Source organism: Anabas testudineus, chromosome 5 (assembly GCF_900324465.2).
Source record: "Anabas testudineus chromosome 5, fAnaTes1.2, whole genome shotgun sequence".
Classification (NCBI taxonomy): domain Eukaryota; kingdom Metazoa; phylum Chordata; class Actinopteri; order Anabantiformes; family Anabantidae; genus Anabas; species Anabas testudineus.
In genome coordinates, this window is record NC_046614.1 from 23,785,899 (window position 1) to 23,803,858 (window position 17,960).

General features: G+C 42.0%; 1 protein-coding gene across 1 annotated transcript in view; it reads right to left on the bottom strand.

Annotated features, from left to right (window-relative positions):
* ptprt (protein tyrosine phosphatase receptor type T) overlaps window positions 1-17,960 on the bottom strand; it is a 236,773-nt gene that overhangs the window by 137,549 nt on the left and 81,264 nt on the right. The window contains exon 8 of the mRNA XM_026347177.1: window positions 17,124-17,417. Coding sequence (XP_026202962.1) covers window positions 17,124-17,417 — 294 coding nt within the window. The remainder of the gene's footprint in view (window positions 1-17,123; window positions 17,418-17,960) is intronic.

The window sequence follows — 17,960 nt, forward strand, 5'->3', positions numbered from 1 at the left end:
TTATTCTCCTTAACTCTCCATCTGAAGCTCTCTCTGTCCTCCCGTGTCTCTTCCAGTGTCTCTCTGTTGTGTGTTTTCTGCCTCGTTCAAACTTCTTCCTCACTTATGCATTTGTTTTTTTATTTCATTTTATCCCCTTGTTCTCTTCATTTCCCGTGTTTTTCTTTCTCTAATCATCTTGTTCCGGCTCCTTTTCCCTCTAATTTACATGCCTCTCTACGGCCTTCTCACCTCCCCCCCAGCTCTCATCAGTGCTTAGAAAGTGGACAAAGAACACAGAGGTCACTGAAGTCTGCTGGCTATCCTTAATGAGCTCAGCGTACACACACAAACACACACATTTGTGCACTGATATACAATACATGAACACAAATTCACACACACACACACACACACAATCTGTCCTTTATTGGCTCTTGTTATCTGCTCTGGTGAGTGAATCCCATTCACTTCCTCTTTACTGGTGAGAGTGTGCATCCAGCTACAAGCTCACAGTAATTAGAATGACGGAGCCAGTCGAGCATGGAGCACGCCACTAATGTTGGCCAGATTACCTGAGCAGGGCGTGTGTGCCACAAAACTAATGGTGCATTGATCATCTGCCTGTATGGCTGTCTATTTGTGTGTGTGTGTGTGTGTGTGTGTGTGTGTGTGTGTGTGTGGACCTAGAGTAACTGCCTGACAAACACTCCTGCTTTTAACTTTCTTCTACTTTAGTTTTATCCCTAATATTTGTTGTTTTTGTCTTATCTCTTTCTCATTACTTTCCTTTGCAGATATTTACTTCTACACCATTTTAAAAGTCTTTATCTGACTAAAAAAAGCCTGTTCTCAGTCCCAGGGCATCAGATACTGATGCTTTGTCAGCATGTTAGTCACAACTGCACCATTGCGACCGCCATTGTCAGTGTCCTTTGGTGTCCTATACTGATAGCTAGTGAGGCAGTTAAGGCTTGGCTTGCACTCCACATTTCAATTCATCACATTAGATGGGGATTGAAGTCAGGGCTCTGTGCAGGTCTGCCTCACCAAACTGGGAAAACAATGTGTACTTTAATATTAAAGTAGTGTCATTAAACCAGTGCATAAGGGCATCAGCCTACTGGAATGATCTTAATACTGCATCATTAAGATTAATCAAAGTTAAGGAGCATGATACAGACCACTTACAACCAATTTTAAATTAGCAGATGCTGACAGAGCTCTGTAAAGCTTCATGCACTTCCTCCTCTCTCTCTGCTAGAACCAAGACTCTCAGTCAGTTCAAGCACAGCTGAGTTTGCACACATGCAAAGGGTTACCAAAGAAAATGAATTCTGTGTGTGAGCAGACAGAACAGAGGGAAGGACAGCCTCAAATAAACACACAAACACACACAGTCGCAAGAGCCCAGTAAATCGACAGTAATCAACATACGCCGACTTCCAACGCACACACAAACAACAAGCACTCCCCCATGAAGATAGCTTGGTTCTTATTACTGGCCTTTCTGATGGGATGTGGAAGTTGAGAAAGCAATCAGCCTTCCGCCTCTGAATCAATCACACACAAACGCACACACACACACACACACTGTATACACAATATCACAGAAATATTCAGCCCATCACTTTGCCTTGCCTTGAAGTGAGTGTGTGTTTGTGTGCAGCCTGGATTGTTTGCTTTTCAAGCAGCGGCGAGGAAGATGAAGTTTGTGTGTGCCTTTATTATGTGTGTATGTGACTTTTCTGCTTCTGAAAACTGCCATGCAGTAATGACTGCTCTCTCCGGGGATCAGACAGCATGAATTCCAGCATGCCACCGCTACCACAGTGCGCGTATGGTTGTTAGTGTGTGTGTGTTGGCAAACCCCCTTGTGTGCACATTTATTAGCCCAGAGATTGAAGCAGTGGGCGTTCGATTGGGGGGAGAAGGGAAGAGCGAGTAAGCAGCCGAATAATTTCCCTCTATTATTTTGATGAGTTTCTTACAGCTTCTTGTAATATACTGCAAACAGTTTGACAATATTACTAAGAATTTGTTGTCACACTGATAAATCACACTGGGATAAACGGGGCTGAGGGTGGGGGGAGTTCTGACCTCCAAAATGTTGACCTCTCTGTTTTTTATGAATCTACACCCGTCAGTGAATGTAGAATCCTTTTGTTCGATTCAAACACACTTTCTAAGATGTTTACTTAGGTGCTTCAGGTTTTTCACACTTTGCTTTGGCAACAGTCAGAACTGATTCGACCCCAACATGTGTCCCAGCAGCAGCATCCTACAGGTCACCCCCTCCTGATCAGGAGCTCGCTCCACAGCTTCCAAAATGGACTTGAAGGTCTTCCTCCTTCAAGATGTTGAGCATCGTGTAGACTTCACAAGTGATCAGCAGGGGAACCAGACACCCGGCCTTAATAAGCTGCCCCTGTTCCATTTATTCCTGATTCTTGGCTCAAGAGTTCTCGCTCCTCAGTGCAGTCCTCCCAGGGAACCCTAAGTTTAGTGATCAGTACCTGCTTGGATGAGGATGATGTTAGCATCATGGTTTCCCAGTCCATATTGAAGGCCAGGAGGCCTGAAGATGTTCTCTTCTGCATATGGGGGCTACTCGCCAGCCTAAATAAAGGTGATGATCCTCTGGTGGACTTGCCTCCTTGCAGTTTCCCGAGGCCTTGGGTTGGTCTGCGTCACTTCCTTAATCATCTGGCTCCAGCAATGACAAAACTACTACTACAGTACAATTACAACAGAGGTAAATCCGAACCTCGTGCAGCCATCGAGTGTTTCTCCTGAATATTGCTGGAGCTTCCTGCAGCATCTCCAGCTGTGAATTGGGGGGAAAGAGCCTGCAGTCTACTTTTCCTCTCTCTGTTCTTTTCTCTTCCTTTATCGGCTGTGTGCCCCAACCCACCTGCCCCCCGCTGGGACTCCCCAGCATGACCCTGACCACGGCTTGAACACAGTGCTGAGCATGATAAAGGTTTAAAGATATTTGTCTGCATCATGTGGACTGCCTGGAATGTGAGAACCACAAAATTAAAGCAGCTTGAAATTTCCAATAATACTTACTCGTCACCCGAGCTGATTTCTTTTAGGTCCACTTCACTGGAGGATGATTGTGCATGTGTGAAGTATGGCATGTTAGCAGCCAGATGTTCTTCTACTGGAGTTTTCAGTCATCTACTTAAATATCACTCCTTCCTGCTTATTATTTCCATGATCATTTATTGCATCCTCTTTTATTATTCTCTCTCTACTCACTCTCCTCAAATGTCCCTCGCTCACTGACACCATCGAGCAAACCCTCTTTAAGCGCCAATCAACAGCACGGCAAACTCTCAATCACCACAGCTGCTCGTTACTACCTTGACCTGCCACTGCAGAAACAAGCGATGGAGCCTCTGCTGTTCTCATTATTGTTAGTGTCATTGTTTGATCTCCTTTTTCTACTTCGTGTTTTGAGCCTTTCAGAACACTTATTTCTGTCATCGTGGTGCTAATGAGAGTGATGTGTCGGTGTTAAGATAGCTGCAATCAACTTGTTTATGAGAGAGGTCATGTCTAAGGAACACGAGTGGGTTTGCTGCTACAATATGTGAATGACCATCGCTGCTGCTTTTGTTCTCCCAAAGTTCTCTCCAAGTTTTAAAACTACTTAAATAGTTTTCACTTTAAACTGAAAGACCTCGTCTTCTGCTGCCTCATGTTTACTTCAATTCTGCAGTTGTGTTCTTTTATCTTTATCTTCTCTGAACATGAGTAGATTTCACCTCAACTAATTAATCACCCAACAACCGTAAAATCCAGGTGGCGGATTAAATGCTGTGTTTCTTTTGTGATTCAAACACTAAAGTAAGACAGAAAGAAGCATTTTGAACAGAATGTAGAAGAGAAAGGGCTTCGGGTGGTGGGGGAAACATGAATATGAGCAGTCAGACACAGTGGTGTGTGGCATGTAAGCACCTTGAGTGACAGTGAGAGCTTGTCAGATTAGACCGCCTCACTGAGAGTGATTAAATGTGATGGTTGACTTGTTTGAATTAACTAGGTGATTATGAGACTTGGTTGACAATGTGTATGGAGCTGGGGCTCCACCATTTCTATCTCAGTGGTCTACTTGCCACTCAAAGTGCATGATAGGATTTTTAAGGTATACCAAGGCGTCCAAATCTCTGGATATTCACTGTTAACTAGTCATTTGCATAAAAAGAAACACTTTTGTGATTCGGCATGAGTCTGTGTCAAATTGTCCAATACTAGAGAGCTCTGTGTTCCCTCTTAGACCTCAGACCAGGACTCTAAGGAACTGTTTAATAGCCAACATTTTTCAGATTGAGAGACTCTACATTGAACTAAGTTCAAACAATATCCAATATTGTAAAGTGCCACGTATAGCCCCCTTTGATCCCACAGTGAGACAGAAGGGCTTTAAAATCTCCTGGAGTGGACCCTTTCCTCTGTCATAACATCTCTGCACCTCCAGCTTGAAATTGGATTGTCTCTTTCACATTCAATTGACTCAAACTGGAAAGTAGTCAGAGAGCCAATGACCCCAGAAGAACAACTGCACAGACCATTCAACAACAAAGCTTCAGACCTGCGGATGCTCTCACATCTCCATTAACTGTGAAATGTCCGTAACTGCAGCACTCGACAGGAAACTGTACTAAACTACCTTTGTGTGACTTTAATCAACCATTCTTCATTAAACTTCCAAAGTTGAGAAAAGGACGAGAGGTAAAGTATCCAAGTATCTTCAAATGTCTTATATAGGTGTAACAAGAGAGTGCCCATAAAGACCATTTAACACCAGTTAATCCCATTAAAACCACTTTAAAAATGGTTTTCAGGTTTCACCACAGCTACTGTATGATGCTCATTAAATGCAAAGCATTACATCCCATCAGTGAAATCCAAATAAACACACAGACTTTATCTACCTAGAAACATGACATTCATTTTCTATCTGCTTTTGAAAAATATATTTAAAATATGAAAAAACATACACGGGGGAAACTGTCAGGAAAAATAAATAAATAACCAAAGAAAATATCAGTTTATCACAAAGTTATTACACAGGAATTTCAGATATGACACTAACGGGAATCCTACTGTCTGTTCACCTAATGTGTTAAATGTGACAGACTGTTTAGTCAGTGATTAGACGGTTAGATGATGTCAAAGGTCAAACTATATTTTCTTTTTTCTTATAGTTTTTTTCTATTATGATTTCAACAATCTTCAACACATTGATTTTTGTCTGAATCACAAGAAAGAGAATGTAGAAATATCATTAGCACATAAAAATCTGTCATAACTTTATCTAAAAGTTCTTTAGTTATATTCCTAAACAATACTTGTAGCTTTATGAAGCTCTTTCATTTCTTTGTATTTCTAGTTTGTTTGATATCTAAAGTTTGTCCTCAGCAGCTTCATTCAAGGATTTAGAGACTAGTCTGTCTAAGAATGTTTTCCAATAGCATACACACACACACACACACACACACACACACACACACACACAGCAAATCAAACATTCACACTGAGTGAGGTGATGAAAATTGGCCTTCACTTGTCAAATTCAGTGTGTGCTGCTGTTGACTTTCTGTGTCAGAAAACGCAGCTTTCAGCTCTAATCCACTCTGTTCTCCTCCACTGCTCCAACAAGAAAGAGCAGAGTCGCAGGAAATCGAAGCTGCTGCCGCATTCTCCGTCACAGCCAACACCCCCAGTCATTAGCAGGTAAAACTTCTCTCCGTTAATCCGACCTTTTAACGTTCTTCTTTTTACGATGCCCTCTTCTACTCATCGACTTCTTCTTCTATCTTCTTCCAGTATAGTTTCTTCCCCCCCTCCCCTCTCATCTATAAGCACCTGCACCCCGCCGTTCTCTTGCTCCTTACGTTCTTCCCTCTGGCCACACTCTTTCTCCACCGCCTTTCCCTCCCACTATTCTTCCCCGTCTCCCGTGCTCCCTGCCACTGTGCTAAGATATAAAGAAACAAGCTTGTTGCCCTGGAAACAATGCAAATCGGCCCCCACTGGCCACTTACCAAAGAGCACCAATTAAAGCCAGACCTGTTCAGCTTAATGGGTTTCATCCTGTCTGCCTTTTGGATACCACACACACACACACACACACACACAGCATCCACTCGGCCATCCCTCTTGACCAACTACTGCAGTTGTTAGTAGAAGGGAGTCTTGCTGTGTGTGTGTGTGTGTGTGTGTGTGCAGTGTCGGAGGAGAGACTCCTTTCATCATTGTGTGTAATATGTGCACAACTAATCAGCACAGTTGTGTGTTCATTTTCAGTAAGTTGTTGTGGGGGCATCTGAATGTTGCAACGGACACAGCATCCACTCACAAGCTGCTACCGACTTGTAAGAAGGAGGCCGATGCCAAAGTGAGTGGCTCTGTTTACTGCACCCAACAAGTGATGAGTGCAGTCTCACCCCACAGAGAGGGTAGATGGGGCGAGAGAGAAAGAGTCTGCTTACAAAAGGAGAGCGCCAGAGACTGTGCCGGTGTATTCATCCGTCACATCTAGTAATTGTGCGGGTCAATTAAAGACACAAACTATGATTCTCCTTCTCCCGTCTCTGAGACCTTGTTATTTCTCCACCGAGGGAACCAGTGGTACCATTACTGAACTCTTATCAGTGTGTGCTTTCATGTGAGTGTGTGGACGCCTGTTGCGGCCTTCTCATCTTGCTTCTTAAAATGATTCCTGTATAAGAGTGTGGCTGTGTTTGTGTGTGTTGAACTCATCGTTATAAAGCTCTTATTGATGTTTCTGGTTTGAAGGAAGATGAGGGACATTTAGACTTTACGTGTGTGTGTGTGTGTGTGTGTGTGTGTGTGTTAGCTATCTAGTGGCTGTATACTGCCTCCTACCCAGGAGGAGAAATTGGATCCTGATGGCTTTGCAACAAAAGACAGTCCTGCAGCAGTGTGTGTGTGTGTGTGTGTGTGTGTGTGTGTGTCTGTGTGTGTGTGTGTGTGTGTGCGTGTGTGTGTGTGTGTGTGTGCGTGTCTGTGTGTGTGTGTATTTGTGGGCAAAATGGGAAACATTTTCTTCTAATAAAAGAGCCTCTATTTCTTTTGTGCTCTCCTCTTCAAACTCTGCTTCACTGGCTCAGTGTGTGTGTGTCTGCATGTGTGTTGTGGCCATATTGCCTCCTCAGATTGTTGCAGCGTGTGTGTGTGTGTATGTATGTAGGACTCTGTGTGTTGTTATAACATTATTCTACGTGAGTGTGTTACGACCCTGTGGGTTATGGTAGCTTATTATAGACAATTCATGGTATTTTCTTGCAAGAGGTCTCAGAAGAAAGTGGGAGAGGGCAGAAACTGAGAAAGCCAAAGACACACATGCATGGCCCAGCTGACAGAAGAACCCCAGAGGATTATGGGAAGTCGTGTGGCCTCATGACTCCTAAGTGTATTGTCTGTTTTGGTTTTGGAGTTAGTTTTTTCCATCTAAGATAATTTCGTTGCAAGTTTTTAAATTCCCCTGAAATTCATCAGCACAAATCTCTTTCACACACACACACACACACACTCTCTCTCTCACCCCTGGCGTTACTCATCCTGCCTGCTCACAGCTCTCTCAAGCGTTGATTACAACCACCACATTGCTGCGAGAGCGTAAAGTGTGTATGCATGGAAATGTGAGTGTGTGTGCGCTCGTGACTGTATGTTTTTGTTTTTGTTCCGTTTTTTTTATCCTGCATTAATTCACATTTCTGTCCTACCCTTCACTTTGGCTTGCAAATAAAGTTTCTAGGTTAATTTCTGTGTGTCAATATGCTCATTTGTGCTGAATACTGTGACTCACTTCATGTTGTCATGTCTGACGCTGGTTTTTAAGCAGTTCTCACCTCATTTCTCAGACAGACAAACTTCACACCCCTCTGCTCCCTTCTGTTCCACCATAACAAGCACGTAACACACCCCCAGAATAGAGGCCTGTTACTAGGAAGATTTGAAGTGTTGTTTTGTGTCTGGGTACATTTCTGCAGGTGTGTTTTTATTGGTAGCAGGCAAGTTAATAGAGAGTGTGTTAATGTTAGGCCTCGTGGTGTAGTGTCCTGTCAAACTGTGAATTATCTACTTTATAAATCTTAATAAATTATTTACCCACACAGTTGTTGTCTCTCTATGTCGATAAGGCTATAACACAACTCTTTTAAAGGAATAGTTTTGAAGTTAGTCAGGTCTGTTGAATTTCCATGGTCATTGTTGGGTGATCTAATATTCACAGTGTGTTCTTATGAAGTTTTATTGTGACTGATCTGATGCTGAAAAATGCTTCAACACAAATTCATATTCAAACACAGAGAACACACATATTCTAGAAATAATTCTAGGAACCAGTCATTTGCTGTTTGAAGACGTTTTCCCTAATCTCATACTCTCTACTGTATGTTTTCAGCACTGCACCTGTTGGTGCTGAGCTGCTTCACAGCTTTATGTGCCTTGCTCACAGGTAAGTCAGTGATTTACTGATGGAGAGAAGGACGTTTAATCATCACTGTAGCTGATTTGCATTTCTCCAGGGCTCTATATTTGAATTAGAAAACCTCTTCTGACCATGAAAAATTACAGGCAGATGAAATCTAGGATAAAATACATTACAACAACACAGTAACTGGATAATGTTTGAAATTTCTCACCCAACGTGAAATGAGTTGTGTCAGATGATGGAGGTGGAGTCAACGGAAAAATTTTCTGTTTTAAATAGAAGGTCTGGCAACTTAGGAGCGAGACAGCTATGCCTCCTTTTTAAGATGACTTCATAATGTTGAGAAGTAGTGTGCATCTGTGTGTGTGTGTGTGTGTGTGTGTGGGTGTGTGTGTGTGTGTGTCTAAGGCACTAGAGTCACACAGACACACATGTACAAAGATACCAAAATAAAAATCCTTTGAAAGTATGAAGTATGAATCAATGCAGCCTCTGTGCTAATGGGAAATGCAGCAGATCTGCTAGAGAGGGTACGCTGTCACCTTTAATCATGTACTAACACAAAAGTCTATCCGTCATTTTATAAAGTCCGATGCTATTTATCGATTAACTCATCGACAGACAGACCTCTGAAAAGTACTCTGTAGAGCTGCATTGTCACTTCATCTAACATCTATTGACAACCTAAAAAGAAAAATGCAATTGTGATTTTTGAATGGATGAAAATTACATCCCTCAAATGATCCATTTCTGAACCCAGTGCAGAACTATGTGGTTTTATATTGTTATTCTAGTTGTTTAGCTTGTCATTGTTTAGACCCACAGAGCCCAAAGATTGTTATTGGTATTTGAATCAATGAGAGCATTTAGTGTGACACGATATAGAATTGGAAGTATTGGTTTTAGGACGTGGTGCTGACGATGGCCTGAAAAGTTGACCTGAAACAATGATCGATTGTGAAATGACAAATCCACTGAGCTGTACAGGGACAACTTAACTAGGAAAGGTTGTAAGTGTTATTTGTAAAACACCATTCTTCCCCACTTTGGATTTAACTTAATGAAAATGTATTTTATAAGTGAGTTTAAGGTTGAACCCAGTGCAGTAACCTTCAAACAATAACCATGTTATGCATTTCAATCAATGGAAATTCTACCAAGTGGCACATGTCCCTCAAACTGACATGCTTCAGTTATTAAAAAGCGACACTCCAAAAAGGATTTCAACATTGCAAAGCCATAACAGTCTCAACGAGGCAACACGGAAAGAGTGACAAGACATCTCTGTAAAAATCAAAAAGAGGGATTCACAAGAAAGTACGAGGCACTCTGTGGGTGGTTGTCAGTCTCAGCATGTGAATGAGAAAATATGGGATTGGGGAGAAGTGAAAAACATGTAGAATGACCTTAAAAGAAGGAAGAAGAATCCAGCAAAGATTGAAAGGACACAGGTCTGAGGACAGGGACATGACAGGCATTCAGAGACTGAAATACACCGACACTGAAATTCAAAGGGGCAAGAACAATTCACAGAAGGACAGCGGGTTTTACATGCAGCAGCACGATGGCAAAAGAGAGAACAAGGATAAAGATGCTCAGAGAAAAGAAGCTGAAAAAATAGGAAGCACAAAAGCAGAAGAGGCCAAGAGAATTTCTTTTAAGGAAATGTAAGCACCAGAAGAAGCAGTTTTATCTGATATGAGGTTTGTACTTTGTTCACGTCGTCTTCTCTCATAAGTAGGATACATGAAAGTTGACTTGTGTGTTCCTTTGTAAAGAGATTTTAGTTGCCTTGATCTCGAGGCTTTGCAAAAAAAATGCATAAGGAGTAAAGTTATTTTATATAATAAGTGATTATAGAAAAACACAGGACATTTTCACTGGCACAGCTACAGAAACCATTAAATAACCTTAAATACAAGTGCAGCACAGTTCCCTACAGTAACAACATTTTGACGCTGCTATGATTTAATGACTAACAAGAAAGAATATGTTGCGTTAGAAAAGGTTTAACAAACAGGAAGTGACGGGAAGCAATTTATTTTTAATTCCTACTGAGCAAGCAGGAATGATCTACCCCCTGCTTGTGAAATGAAAAAAAAAAAAAGTGTTTCCATCTGTGCTGCATGGAAGCATTGGCAACTCTTCACTTAACTACTAAACTGGAAGCTTTTACCAGCAGAACTAGCCACTTTGCACCACCATGTGAATGGTGCAATTGCTCTTAGTATGGTTGAAAAATGCTCCTTGACAAGTGAAAGCGTCCTTTACACCATGCAGCATCGTGATGAAAAGATGCTGTTCTGCTTCAAGATGTTTGGCACATAGGTTTTTGTCAGAGAGCAGCAAGAAGGTGTGAATGGACCCAAAAGAAAATCAGGAAGAAGCAGAGCAAAGGGAGAAAGAAGAGGCAAATTGTGTCTTGCTGAATGGAAACTCTGCGTCAAATCTACTCACACATTCATGAAGCATCTACAGAATAAAGAGCAGCAAAATTTGGATTTTTACATTTTCCGCAGTGGGTTAGTTAACCTGGGATAAAAGACAGAATATGACGCTACTTTACAGAACCTGTTCTGAGAGCAAATGAACCTTTATGCATCTTAATGATCACTGCAGTCACTCAGACCAATACCCCACAGGGCCAGAGGCATCATACTACGACTCGATCAACCTATCTATGTACTTCAACTCAGATGGACCATACACACACGTCTTGAAAAGTTTAACAAAAGTATCTACTGCACTCCACAGCGACCTCCAAGTTTAACTTTAATAACTATCAACACAATATTTTAAAACAGCAATTGGTGATCAGAGCTCAGATATGTTCCTGGACTTCAGAACACATGACAAAATACTTTAATTCCAGATGTCAAAAAAAACAAGTGTGGTGTGGTGGCAGAGGGAGAAAAGGGAAACAAGGCAGGAATATCCCTGGTGTGACTCACAAAGGTCACACCGGGGATATGGGGGTTGATGCTGTTGGAAAAGTACCATTTCCAGATGTGGTCCGTACCTCCGTATGTCCAGACACTTTGATGTGGTCTCAGGAGATAAGAATATCATTCAGAAGAGAGTTGGCACAAAGCACACGAAAGGAAAGACTCAAAATTAAACCCTCTGGTGCAGGAATGCAAATAGAAAATATGGCAAGCATAGCTGTCCCCTGTAAAGGTCAGTCACAAGTGTCTCTGAAGGAGAATTCAGATTGCTCTTGTTAGAAAGTTGCATGTTGGTGGAAGGGGGCAGAAAGCAGAGGGAACAGTATGTGAAGGTTGGGTGAGGATATGCAGGGATGATGAGATCTGCTCCTAATGACGGGTCATGGTAACAAGAAGTGAGCTCGACATGTGGGAGATCTGTCATTTGATTTTAAACACAATGTGTTTGAAGATTCAAAGTGATATTTAACACTTCTATCTACAAAAACTGAATTCTGAGTCATTCGATTCTCGTGGTGATTCACGCAGTAAGGATGCACTCTCTTCACTGCATCTAAACTGCTTTGATGGCAGAATGGTGGAGCAGTGGTGTCAGCCAAATCAGTATATACCCAGCAGGTGAATTAAAAATCCATCTTTATAGAGCAACACATTAGCCAACACTCACATTACCATCCTTCACATAAAGATGTAGTTTACAAGAAATGGTCGAGATGGGCAGAGGAGAGAAGGAGCTGGGATGTAGTATATAACCCTCAGGTGAATTAAGTCTTTATAGAGAGCTGCATATTAGCCAACACTCACATTAGCATCTGCCTCCTATAAAGAGGAGAGGAGAAAAGGAAATGCTAGAAAAAAAGACAGTAAGGAAGGATTTATGTACAGTGGGTGAATTAAAAGACCATCTTTATAGGGTAACATATTAGCTAACACTTACATTATCATCCTTCACATAGCATAATATTAATTTATAAGGAGGAGAGGAGGGGTAGGGGAGAAGAAGTGAAGAGAGGAGACCAGAGGATGATGTAGATGCACTTTAGAGAAGTAATGCTAAAGTTAAAAGTTGATATTTATAGAGACAAGGATCACAGCCCCTATTGACATTTGTTCAGTGAATATTGAGTTTGAGGTAGAAGAAAAAAAGACAGAAGAACAAAGAGGAATAGGGAGGAGAGGAGAAAGATGAAGGAGAAGGGAAGGAGACACAAAGATGAAGGAAGAGGCAGGATGGCAAAATGTCAAGGGTGTGTTTTGTTTGTGTGTGTCGACAAGCTCGCTGAAGCAAAGCAATGTCACGGACTTGGAGAGTATGATCAGCAGGGATGAAGTGAAGAGAGAGTGGCTCATTTGAAATCTGTGACAGACAGGGACGGAAGGAGTACGGAGGTCACACCCGCACACACAGTGTTAGAGAGGTGAGGGAACAATTGGTCCACCGAGTGTCATTTAGGAAAAAGAGACGGCTACAGAGAGAAATTATCCAAAAGAAAACAGGATGACGAATAGATCGAAAGCCTTGAAAAGTAAGGAAGGCGTGATGGAGATACGGGAGCAAGGGCCAGCGATGAGGAAGGAGGGGCAAGGGGACGCACGATGAAATCGATCATTATCAAGGCCATGTCCTCCGCGCACCCCGTGCAAAATGACGCGTTCATTTTCCCTCGTCTCCATGATCGGGTCTTCACAGCGCGCTCTCAGATGTGCCACACTAGAGGAGGCACATGGCTAAAATGGCTGTTGGATTCCCCAACGTGGCTCCGCTTTTGAGGGAATCATGAATCCTATTTTAAATGATGGCCTCCTGGCAGCTGCATGTGACAGTGGAGTGCGGAGCTAGTGGAGGCAGTGAAGGGAAAATCACATTTCATTGTGATTTACTGTGGAGAAGCCACAGTAATCATACAGCTAAACTAAGCAGGGCTTCATCTGCGACAGATCCTTCTAGGATTTCATCCCGAAGATACGACACACTGTCAAAATCACATCTGCTAATACAGTTCATGAAATATTGAGGTTATTTGTTCGGACAGTCTATTATTATTCACTCACCTTCCTAATAAATCACTTAACTTGACATAGTAGCCTGACAGACACACTTTAAGAATTCCCTCCAGGTTTCTACAAGTGACCTCTAGTTCTCTTCTGTTTTACTCTATTTCCCACTTGCTGTTGCTATTGTAAGTAATCTTGCCAATTATTGTCATCACTGTCAGCAATATTATCCATCAGTACTGCAATAACTGCTTGGGTATGGCCCATCTGTGGAGCTATAATTGTTAGAGATTTAGGACAACAACAGCATCATTGTTAACAATAATTCCCATTGTGAGGTACTGATCTACTGCTCAAGCCGTTATCGTGTGGTTGACACTTTAAGGCAGAGCGACTCAAACAGTTGGGGGTTTAATGTTTTGCTTAAAGACTATTAGATAATTACAGCAACTACTTAAGGATAAATTAGCTGCTGCAGGGATCAAATCTGATCAAAACTCATGAGGACGTCTTTGTAATCAGTAGCTTCAGTGTTTCATGTGTAAAGAGGAGGCCCAGGAACACAGAGTAGGTGTGGAGAAATGCCAAAGGCAAGAGAGCAGGAGTAGCTTTAATAAGCTATAATATGCAACTTGTGGGACTCAGTGTGTCAAATACCAACAGTTTGTAAAATCCATACACCGAGGGTCAAAGGGTACCTTTTTCTTGATTATGTGATGCAAGGGGGTTTGACCTTGTCTGACAGGTTAAAGGGCACCTATCTGTTTCTCTGGTGGTGCTGCTCTGTGAGTCTCTGTCAAACAAGGTAACAATAAGACTACTAAGCTTTGAAATGTTATTTTACAGCATCTGAAACTGATTTGACAAAAGTGTTTTGCTGTTATTCATTATTTATCTACCAAATTGAAATCAGATAATGACTATACCATACAGATAGATACAGAGATGTCTGATCCAAGTGCAAACCTACAGTTTAAAATGCTCTGAGGACTGTTCGGCTAAAACATGCACAACAACCACTTTAACTCAGAGAAATGTTTGTGCTAATGACTATAGCTGAAATGAAATGATCAGCACCAATAATCCGATTCACTCTTTTCCCCTAAGATAACCCTATTTGTGGAACTGATTTCAAAATGAATCATGTTTCTGCCTCACAGTGATTATTAGGTCTGCAGATGCTAACATGAACAGAAAGGTGGATGCAGAAGGTGTGGAGACAAACACACATCAACACTCACACACGCTCACACACACCAACGCTGCCAGGAGCCAGCAGGCTTTTGAACATCTGTCATACCTGTCTGCTCCAATCCCATCACACACTCAGGAACACACGCACACACGAAGCAGCCTGTGAATGGTTGTGACAGCTCAACACAGCAGCACTAGCCCAGAAACACATGTTCCTTTCTACTATGCTTTACACACAACCTAAAACACACACACACACACACACACTGACCACAACCTCTGTTCCAGTTCACACCAACTTCACAACACCACCATTCATTTATCCACCACTTCTTCTTCTATTGTTTTATACTCCCTTTTCTTTCTCAGCTCCTCCCTCTATCACCTCCTCCTCTTCCTGGTTTTCTCATCTCTTCTATGTCTTTTCACTTCTTTCTCAGTCTTGTGGCTTCTTTATTCTTTCTGGACTGACTTACTACATCCACACACACACACACACACACACACACACACACACACACACACACGGATGCAGACCACACACATCATTTTCTGTGATTTGCGACTTTTCAATCTGAAGTTTTATCTGAGGAAAATGAAAGTTTGAAGTGTGTGGGGGTGTGTATACTCAAGAGTGTTATGTTGTCAGCTAGAAATGTGTTTGTGAAAGCAATGCAGGGGGGCTTCAGGTGGGCATGGCAGGGAGTCTAAGACTGTGTGAGCGAGCGAGCGAGCGTCATCTTTGCACTACAACAAAAGAGTCGCTCATCATTTGTGTGTGCATATTTACCACAGTGCTAATGGGGTTCTAGTTTAGGCTTACAAACTGAACAGTGAAGGCATAATGTGGGGGGTGAACCTATATATTCATACTTACTTCTCAGTGCTCCCTAATTGTCCAAAAACAACTGAGAACACATCAGAGAGGTGGATTAATGCACTGAGTGACATTTTCCTTCAGTACCATGAACCTACACTGCAGATGATTGATATAAGAGGGGAAATGGCTCACTGCCTCATAAAATATGTATTCATCCACAGATGAAAAATCATTCTCCAACAAACGTAGCACTTGTAGCTCACAGATTGAATAATGTTTGCTGAACATAGTGTCCGGCTGTGGTGTTTAAATTTAACTTTAAGAAGCACAGACCTGGTTGGGAAGTTGTATGATATTGAATGATGGACCAGTGCATTGTTGATTTAGTTCTTTTGAAGGGATTTGCTGACATAAAAACTGAATCATGCCAGACTTTAAGATAAATAGGAAATGTAATGAGAGATTTAAAAAAAGGTGTCTGTAGTGTTAACACACTATTTTCACCTGCTGATTACTGCAGAGGAATAAAAACTCCTGGGGTGATACGACAAAGAGCAGACACACTAGCATTTACACAAACACATGCACAAAACCAACGACAGATACGAGCTACGTTCTCTACAAAATAAAATTGAGGTTAGATGCAAACTGAACAGCACCTTCATCGGTTCTCTTTCTCGTCATCCTTCATTTACCTTACGTTCCCTAAACATTACAACAAAACAACAACTGACAAATCTTAACTGTCGCAACAATGGAAGAAGGGATGGTAAAGATGGTAAAGATAATGTATGAAGACAAGAAGAGGGGAAACGAAATAAGAGGGACGGAGGAAGTGAAACCAGACAGAGAAGACGTACAAACGAAAAAAGAAATTTGGTAGCACAGAGAAGTAAAAGGTTATTTTCTTCTCAAAAGGTTCAGAGGAGGATCTGACAGGACTTTGTCTATGTTGCATGTTGAACAGCTAAAGGCTAACATTAGCTCATCTAGCTCCACAAGTGAAGCTGTATCTCAGCTTGATATAATCTTATTTAAGGACCAACGTAGGATCAGGAAGACCCAGTGGATTGACTGTACTGCCAAAGCAGAGACTGGAATTTGGACTTTGTATTATTAGCATCGATGGACGGCAGTTGTTTGTTTGCTTGGCAGCTTTCTACTGGGTTAACCCTAACCCTAACCCTAACCCCACACACACCGACGCCGACAGACGCTGTCAGAGATCTGATGGGTCGTCCCTTTATCCAATGAGCTGCCACTTTTTGTGTCCTTACACCACTGCTGGGATCCTCATTATCAGCTCTGGCTGTCCCCACCTAGCCTCCCCCACTTTCTCCTCCTCCCTCCCCCTCCAGCACTGCACTTCACATCTTCTTCTTCTTTGTGGCACCTTTTTAGCATCCCAATTATCATCATCTTTGATTTGCTCCCATTCCCAACAAGAAGTCTTGGCTGCTGTTGTCATTTTGTTGCTGTTCTTATTAATCTGTCTTTGTCTGAACTATGTATTATGTCAAACATGGCACAGCAAATGTTTCTTGTCAGCATAGTATGATTATCCTGCACATAACAATCATCCTCATTAACACATAAAAGACAAAAAAAGAACCAAATAACTATCAGAATTATTTTTTTACAGAAGAAAAAAATTATAAACTTAGGAATGAAAAACGAAAGAACTCAAAGACAACACAGGGAATAAAAAGCCATGACTCACCTGCACATTTGGTCCTGGTAACCAGCGGTGGTCCTGGCGGCCCAGTTCCTCCTTCTCCTGGTCTGGACAGCAACACCTTGATCTCATACTCCACATCTGGGTCCAAATGCCACAGTTTATAGGTGGGGGAGTCGACCACATGGGTCTCAGCCCAGTTGCCTGAAGTGGTGCGGTACTCCACCTCCTTGAGGATGATCGGCCCATCGCCGATGATGCTGTTGGCGTTGGGTTTGATCCAAAGGTAGGTGGCACCGACAGCAAGAAGCTCTGGTGGGGCGATGGGGGTTGGTGGAGCTGTGAGATGGGAACAGAAGCGATTAGTTAACGGTACCTTTTGAGTCATCTGTCTTTTCTTTTTTCAAAAGCTAGTAAAGCGTGCTGTCCCTGGTGTTCAGAAAACATCGCCTTGTCTTTATTCGACCGAAGAAAAACAAGGTTGCACATTCTTAGACTATAATACACTGGAATATATTGCAGCTTTTAAAGAAATAACTGTCAATGCGATGTAGGGAGCAAAATGTATTCTGCCCTCTCAGCCACAGTTGAATTGTTTCTGGGTGATGTAAATGTAAATTCAAATGAGCCACACTTTAACTTTTGCATTGAAAACAGCTGCCACTAAAAAGCTAAAACTGAGACATTTTAGAGTGAATCGTCTACCTATAGGACTAATCCATCACAGTGTTGACATGTTGCTGACAGCTACTTTGCTACTAGACTTCCACATTATGCTACTTTAAAATAATGGCCTCTGTCAAGCCTAAAAGCATAAGATGTTTTATTACCTCTACTGTTTTTTTCTCTTCTTTTGAAAACCTTAAAAGACAGATGATTCTT